The sequence below is a fragment of the Sinocyclocheilus grahami genome, unplaced genomic scaffold (genome assembly GCF_001515645.1).
Source record: "Sinocyclocheilus grahami isolate Dianchi unplaced genomic scaffold, SAMN03320097.WGS_v1.1 scaffold6749.1, whole genome shotgun sequence".
NCBI classification, from domain to species: domain Eukaryota; kingdom Metazoa; phylum Chordata; class Actinopteri; order Cypriniformes; family Cyprinidae; genus Sinocyclocheilus; species Sinocyclocheilus grahami.
This window is the reverse complement of record NW_015511037.1, coordinates 1,828-10,910: the sequence shown is the minus strand read 5'-3', so window position 1 is coordinate 10,910 and position 9,083 is coordinate 1,828. Positions and strand designations below refer to the sequence as shown.

Below are 9,083 nucleotides of genomic sequence, written 5' to 3'. Positions count from 1 at the left end.
AAGAAAAAAGATGAACAAATCAGAGGAGAGAAGAGATGATGTTGTTAGGGAGAAGGAAAGTTATTTAGATGAAAGACGCTCAGGTTCAGTTCTCTCAGGTGTGATGGGTTTGATTTCAGAGCTGAAGTCAGGATGAGACACTGTTTCTCTGTAATACTGCATCTACACAGACTGAAGACAGAAAGAGAAAACACAATGAATCAGACACGTTATGTTCATGTGTGAGTTCAATTAATCATGAGTAAACACCACACAGTCAAAAAAAAAAAATTACGCTTATTTAATTTTACTAAAGAAAGTTTTTACAATTTATTTAATTTCATTTAAATTAAAATTGATTAGTTGGGTCAACACAATTTATCTGGTTTATATTAATTTACACTAGTTTGGGTTAGCTCAACTTCAGTACATTTGTCAAACAAAATCTTATGTGGGAACAAATTATTATTTATTTATTTATTCACGGAGGTATAATTATAATTATTATTAAACAAACAGTTTCACTCATAATTATACACAATAATGAAATAAATAAATAAATAAATAACTGGTGTCAGTGCTGGTATTAGAATAGTTATTAGTCACTAAGTGTCACAGTCTAAGCACAAACACCACTCTTCTGCATAATGATAACCACAACATTCACAAACATTACAGAAACTGTCCAACATAACTGAACATTAACCCGTTTAATCCCTATTTTTTCCCCAGACATGAAAATATCCAAATTATGTGTCATTAGTAACCCTTTCAAATAATCAAAAAATTTTTTAAGTGTGTTTAAAATGTTGTTTTATGGTCGGTCACAATTGTGACCGGTGTGCTAATGTGTGTACTGAATTAGCATATTTCTGCAGTCATAAACATTGTTATATATATCTTAGCCCAACTATGTTAAACTGTTTGATCACATTTTAGGGTTACTATTATGCATAAAAACCCTTATACAACATTGAAAGGTACAGTACACTGAGATAAAAAAAAACATCAACATATTTCAAAAACTTTTTTGTAACATATATCCTCAAATTGTTATATTAGTGCTACCAGTATTACAACATCAATATCGTAACTTATTTGAAACATTTTAACTTTTAATTCAGTGCAATATTTTGTCATTGCAACATTTTAGTGTAATTTTCACTAACATCTGCGATTGGATTTCTATGTAAACCTAAGTTCACTGTTATCCCACCGTCACTATTGACCATCAACATGTTTCCTCATTCTATGACCACACTCAACAAAACTGAATATATGTCAATTCATATATTAATACTACACACCTTAAAGATAATATGGACCAAAAATATCAGTCATATCTTTATGTTAACATACTTAACTAAACAAAACAAAACACTGAAAATAAACTGAACAGTAAACTTTAATCTCACTGTAACAGCTGTAGAGTATAATGATACTAACTCTAGTTTCTCCAGCTTGCATTGTGTGTTCATCAGTAGATCACTGAGGTTTTTCACTCCAGAGTCTCCTAGTTTATTCCAGCTCAGCTTCAGTTCTCTCAGGTGTGATGGGTTTGATTTCAGAGCTGAAGTCAGGATGAGACACTGTTTCTCTGTAATCCTGCATCTATACAGACTGAAGACAGAAAGAGAAAACACAATGAATCAGACACGTTATGTTCATGTGTGAGTTCAATTAATCATGAGTAAACACCAAGACACTGTTTCTCTGTAATACTGCATCTACACAGACTGAAGACAGAAAGAGAAAACACAATGAATCAGACACGTTATGTTCATGTGCGAGTTAAATTAATCATGAGTAAACATACAGTGCAATAAATAAAATGCTGCTAAAACCTAAAAACAATACAAGTAAATAAATAATTATACAGCCATAAACTAAAACAAAACCAAAACTAGGATTTGAGGATACTAGCTACATTTCAAGTCTGGAGAATCTTTAGTCAGACCAAAAAACAAAAAAAGGTTTGTGAATTGTAATGTAATTAAGATACAGGATCAACTATAGAACCACTTTAAAATAACATTAAAAATAAAAAAATGGAGTTTAAATGTAACAAATCAACAAAATTCTGTTCATAAATCAAAATTTACTTCAAGATATTTTAAGATTGTAGTTTACAATCAACAAGTACAACATTTTGAGATCATATTTTGTTCTTATTGTGATGCATGTCTGAGTGAAACAGCTTATTTTAACAAGAAAAAATGCAGGTCAGGAATTAATTTTTGATGAAAAGCTGGATAATTGTTTGCTATTGCTGTGATCTCATGTGACTGACAGGTTTACCCATCTTCACATCATCAGCCGAGAGAAGAGCTGTGTTTGTGAGGGAAAGGGAGAGTTATTTATTTATTTTTAATTTTAATTTTAATGGGGATTAATAAATAAGGAGTGGGTGGGTTTTTATCATTGTAGGGTGATTGTGCTCACACTCTGCCAACATATTTTTATGTCCAAACACGTAAAAGTGGATTTTGCATAATAGGTGCCCTTTAATTAGACATTTTACATTTTATGAAATACTAACATTAAATTGAAAGCAGTTGTGAACAGTTCTGTTGTCACAAAAAGAGCAGTCACAGCAAAATTATTTAAAAGAAACTCACACTGAATTTTTTTCATGAGAAATGTCCACAATAACACAATCATAAATATTAACTATCGAGGCACCAAACTACTGAATACCAGCACATCTAGTGACCCAAAATGTCTGATTAAGCTGTAACTTTTAACAACTAAACTGTGCTGACATTTATCATCAGAACAACAGCAGCTGCAGCATCTGATCTTTCATGTTTGATCATTTTAAACTTTTTTGAAGCAACAAATTGTGTACCTTACTGAATTAGTGAAATAATATAATATAATATATTGATATATAATATACATAATTCACATGCATATAATTTATTTAGCATTACTTCATCACGTCTCACCTCAGTGTCTTGAGTTGAGAGTTTGGATCTTGTAGTAAATCACTGAGCTGCTTCACTCCTGATGGTCCAGGATCATTTCCTGTGAGATCCAGCTCTATCAGGTGTGAAGGGTTTGATCTCAGAGCTGAAGACAGAGCTTTATAACCTTCTTCAGTGATACTGCAGTCTGAAAGTCTACAAAAAAAGGTTATTATATTTAAAGCTATATAATTAATATTACAACAAAAATGTATAATATCTTTCTTCTTCTGATCGGAGAAGAAAAAAAAACATTTTACCATCTGACAGGAGCATGTCTTTCCGTTTTTAGATTGCAGTAGTACAAATTTAATTTTGATCAAAAGAGAATGTTATTATTAAAGGGGTGGTTGATTGCAATTTCACTTTATTAATGTTAGTTAGTGTGTAATGTTGCTGTTTGAGCATAAACAATATCTGCAAAGTTGCGGTGCTGAAAGTTCAATGCAAACGGAGATATCATCTTTTAAAATTCTGGCAGTTTAATGCCTACAAAAACGGCTCGTAGGAACTACAACGAGTTACTTCCCGGGTTTGTGACATCACAGACCCAGACAAACCCCGCCCCCGGGAACATGCAGCAAAGGGGGCAAGGCCATGCTGCGCTGCTTTAGAGAAGAGGAAGAGAAAACTAGGGGTGCACGTAAAAATCTATTCATATATGTGTATTAAATATTAAAAGCTAACAGAAGCAGTAGCATTTACAAATATCAGTGTATCTAAAAGCATGAGACCACAACATCAATCAAAAAACATACCATTAAGAGCCATGCTTGCACAGGTTCTGCACGATCCTCTTGATTAATATCCTCTGTGTCTCAATCGGGCTCAAACTGATGAGCAATATTGACGATGACATTAGGTGCGCAAAACTTTGGCAATGTTTTATAAATGTCGATAAAAAAGTATTGTGAAATGACCATTAACTGTTATGTTATGCGACTAAAACTTAACCTTTTGCCTCTGTTTTTGCGATATATGGGCATTTTTGTGAAATTTACGTGTTTCCATTAGGTGTATTTTCAATTTGCAATTTCAATTTGCGAAATTTGAAGGGCAATGGAAACGCACCTATTTTTCACAATACAACCGAAGCACATGCTGCTGAGCTGAGGGGTGGGACGCTTAGGCGCGCACTAGAGGCGGTTTAGCCAATCACAACACACTGTCCTAGCTAACCAATCTGAGCCCATCATGTATTTCTGAGGGAGGGGCTTTATAAAACCAGCAAATGATCAGCGAGTTTATGGCATAAGGGACAGAGCGGTGTAGAATAAAGGTAAATTATCTGAAAAACGAAGCATTAACACATGTTAGACTGCACCCCATAAACACAATCAAGCCTAAAAAAACAGTCAACCACCCCTTTAAAACCAAACAACGGTTCATTACATTCACCTGAGTTTCTCCAATGTGCATTTTTTATTTTCTAATCCGTTCTGGAGTTTCTTCACTCCTGAATCCTGCAGATTATTGTTGCTGATGTCAAGTTCTTTCAGACTGGAGTTTGATCTCAGGACTGTAGCGAGATCTGAACAGCTTTCCTCTGTTAGACCACAATCACGCAGCCTAAAATGAATTTACAAATACAAAGTATGGTAACACTTCACAATAAGTTTCCATTAGTTAATGTTAATGTATTAACAAAGAAAAAAGAACAATACATTACAGTATTTATTAATCTTTAACAATGTTAGTTAATGAAAATAGAGCTGTTCTCTGTTAGGTTATGTTAATTCACAGAGCATTAACTAATGTTAACAAGCACAACTTTTGATTTTAATAATGAGAACCTTTAGTTTACAGTTACTGAAAGGGGTCGTGAACTGAGAAATTAAATTTCCCTTGATCTTTTGACATGTAACAGGTCAACGTACTATAAAAACATCCTGTAAATGTCAGAACTGAAAACTTTCCTCTTAGTTTACAGCTTTTATTGAAACCAAACTCGTTTTGGAATGTCACATTATGATAGTTTGCTGAAGATCAACGCCTGTTTCTATATTATTACCTCTTTAGCCCTGACCACTGATTCACACATGTAATAGGAGGAGAGGAAATACTTGAGAAACACCGGATTACTCCATCAACAAAACCATAGAGATGCCTCCGAGGATTACAAGATGCTGTGTAGTGTAAGTTGTGAAAAATCTTTGCATTGCCTTCCTTGTGATCCTAACATCGTATCTAAACAGGTCACGAACATTGTGGCGTTGCGAATCCATTTCTCTTTCATGTCAGAAGCAGCGCCAGCACTTGGAGCACATCAGAAATAGATCGGGATATCAGTTTACTCTCAGAGATATGTCATGTCAATCTGTTCCACATCCAGTGTAGTCATATATCGGGCCGCAGGGGTGGCCTTGCTACTGTTTTTAAACATACTTTTCACTGTCGTTCTCTATCTACTGGCTCATACAACAGTTTTGAGGTGCAACTTTTACAGTTAGCCTTAGTAATCCACATCACTACAGCTCTAATACATCATCCTCCTCACCATAATAAGGACTTTATTATTTATAAGGTTCTGCAGAGAGTGTCACTACTGAAACTGCACATACTCCGAGATGGACTTGTAGACAGGCTGAACGCAAATTGAAGAAGGACAGATTGCAGATTTTGAGGAAATCCTATAACATGTTTCAGAAAGCTGCAAAATGCAATATTTGTCTGAACTTATCACAAACAATTGTCACAAACCTCAAGTTCTTTTTTCTACAATTAATTCTGTCTTAAATCCCTCTGTGCATTCTTTTCTAGAGCCCTCTGCTTCTCTCTGTAATGGTTTTGGAAAGTTTTTTGAGAAGATCACAAAATCAAGATCCCAGCTGTCTAACTTAATATACATTTTGCATGATGTTCCATTATGTTCTTCTACCTGGTCTGAGTTTGAACCTATTGATTTGACCTCATGTAATGAAACTGTTGGTCACCTAAAACCAACAAACTGTCCTCAGGATATTATTCCATCTCTTTTCCTTAGAAAAATCATGGACACAGTTGAACCTGTCTGTTATTTGTTTTTAACAAATGTTTGTGTACTGGTTCCTTCCCTAACAGTCTTAAATGTCCTGTGGGGATGCCATATCTTAAAAAAATCAAACCTGGATCGTTCTTCTCTTTCCAATTTTCATCCAATTTCTAATCTACCCTTTATCTCAAAGATCCTTGAGAAAGTTGTATTGACTCAATTACAATCTTATTTGGCTGTTAGTTCTGTTCATGAGATGTTTCAATCTGGCTTCAAAGCTTTACACAGTACTGAATCTGCCCTTGAGTCTCAAGTGATATTTTTACAGAAACTGATTCTGGGAAATTCATGGCTTTAGTTTTATTAGATCTGAGTGCTGCCTTTGATTTGGTTGACCATGAGGTCCTGTTGACACGTTTGGAGACATCTGTGGGCCTTCGTGGCACAGTCTTACAAGTGGTTCCGTTCTTATCTGAACAACAGATGTTTTAGTGTTTGCATTGGTCATCAGACCTCCTCTTGTATACATCTTATTTGTGGAGTTCCACAGGGATCAATCTTTGGACCGGTATTGTTCACCCTGTACATGTTACCTCTGGCTTCCATTTTTTAACAAATATAAAAGTATCCTTTCATCTATATGCTGATGATTTTTTTATTTAAATGAAAATAAAACCAAAATAATTATTTTTGGCAATAAGGAAAATTGTGTGTTAAATGTTGACTGTGGCTCTCTGGCTCCACATGTAGCTCAATATGCTAGAAATCTGGGCGTTCTGTTTGATCATAACTTAAAATTTGACAAACACATCAGTGCTGTTGTAAAATCATGCTTTTATCATCTCCATCAACTTTCTAAAATGAAACCTTTCTTATCACCAAGTAAATTCCAAACAGTGGTTCATGCTTTTGTAACAACTCATTTAGACTATTGATATTCACTTTATTACAGTATTTCTCAGTTTTTCCTCTCTCGTCTACAGCTAGTGCAAAACACAGCTGCTAGACTACTCTCTGCACCTGCAAGTATGAGCCAGTAACTCCTATTTTATCTGCACTGCACTGGTTACTTATCAAATATAGAATTTACTTTAAAATTATGTTATTTGTTTATAAAGCCCAAAATAATTTGGCCCCTCAGTACCTGACTGACCCTCTTCATCCGTACACCTCTTCTAGAACATTGAGATCCAGTGATCTCGGTCTACTCATCGTGCCTAGATCTAGACTTAAATGAGGTGATCGAGATTTTGCAACTGCAGGTCAGATACTCTAGAACGGTCTACCTCTTCATATTAGATTAGCCCCCTCTATTTCTGCTTTTAAGTCTGCTCTAAAGACATATCTATTCTCTCTAGCTTTCAATACCCCTTGATCTTTGGTTTAATTGTTGTGTTTTAAATTTGATAGTCTTGTTTTATTCATTTTATTTCTGAATTTGTATTCTATTCTGTACAGCACTTCAGTTAACTTTGGTTGTTTTTAAATGTGCTTTACAAATAAATATTGTATTGTATTGTATTAATATGCAAAACTGTCAGTCAATCATAGCAGTGGGCGTTCACTTCAGCATCTTGAATGTGCCTCGTCTATAAAAAAAGACTGTTCTGCAGAGAGGGTCAAAACCTGGATACAAAATAGCATCTAAATTATGATGTTTTTTGATGTAAAAATCTTGCTAACATTATAGGTGCATCGCATAGAACATTATAAAATAATAAAAAATGCAGTACATGACCCCTTTAAGGTTTCAATTATCTAAAACTCAACGGGTGTGAAAGTCTTTCGTCTAAACGATCCACAACATACAAACAATATCAAAATGGTTGAAAAACAAGAAAATTTCAGTTTTGAAATGGTCTAACATAAGTCCACTCTTAAACCACATTGAAATGCTGTGGTAGGACCTTAAATGTAGAGTTCATGCTTGAATTAAACCCTACAAATTTCACTGAGCTGAAGCAGTTCTGTCCTCAATTCTGTGGCAGATTATCTAGGTCCATGTTTACAGATGGATCTGAATTCTAACCAAACACTAGGGATTGTCACAAAACTTACCTCAGTATCTCTAATTTGCTATTTATATTCTTCAGTCCAGTGCAGAGCAGCTTCACTCCTGAATCCTGCAGATTATTATTGTTCATATTCAGCTCTTTCAGATTGGTTTCTGATCCAAGAACTGTAGCCAGAGCTGGACAGCTTTTGTCTGTTAAGTCACAATCATTTAGCCTACAAGATCAATATATCAAATCACAGAGTTATATACATGTAATATATTTGTTAAATACAAAAAAATTATTACACCAATTATTTTTACATGAACAGTAAATATACTGCATATATATTAGATATGTATTGATTCAAGTTTCCTAGATAAAACAAACTAGCATGCTTGAATAAAACTTAGAATTATATCATTAATGGCAATGAGTTATACATTTAAAAGTCCTGCTCTATTATCTTGATGAGTGTCTTGAGGTGGAGAATCTGGAGGTTAATAATTTATGCATTGAGGTAATGCAATAGTATATCTCCTTTGTAGCAAAAGTTTAAGAAGTTGAACTGCATATTAGAGTAGAAATAACTATGGAACAATATGTTTCATAATAACATGATGTGCTTCTTCTGGAGCTAACTAAGCAGCTTGTTTTGCTGAAAAGAGAAATTTCTACACAAATCCCATGTAAATCTAATACAATACCATTGCACTTTAATTCCAAAGGATTGGCATTTTTAACGCAAAAATATTTTTAAAAAAGTTAAACAAAATGTGTTATGATTTAATTATAACTGGTATATGGTTAATAATCACTATATATCAGGGGTGCCTAAACCTGCTATGCATCAATGTAGATAAATGCAATTTTAAGAACAAAACATGACAAAATATATGAAATAACTTACAGAGCTCTTTTGGAGGTTTTGATGACTGCCGATAATCTAATGAGACAATCGTCTGATTTCTTGAATTTCTGAAGCTCAAACTCCTCCAGCTCCTCCTCTGATGTCAACAACACAAAGACCAAAGCAGACCACTGGGCAGGTGAAAGATCAGCAGATGAGAGGCTTCCTTTGCTAAGGTGGGTCTGAATGTCTTTCACCAGAGTTTGGTCGTTCAGTTCATTCAGACAGTAGAACAGATTGATGGATCTCTCTGGAGACAGATT

At 34.4% G+C, this 9,083-nt stretch overlaps 1 protein-coding gene across 1 annotated transcript in view; it reads right to left on the bottom strand.

Moving 5' to 3' along the window:
- Positions 1–8,816: 8,816 nt before the first annotated feature.
- The window catches only part of LOC107577652 (NACHT, LRR and PYD domains-containing protein 3-like), a gene marked incomplete at its 5' end in the record, with an annotated part of 2,015 nt that continues 1,748 nt past the window's right edge, over positions 8,817–9,083 (bottom strand). The window contains one exon of the mRNA XM_016263703.1: positions 8,817–9,083. Coding sequence (XP_016119189.1) covers positions 8,817–9,083 — 267 coding nt within the window.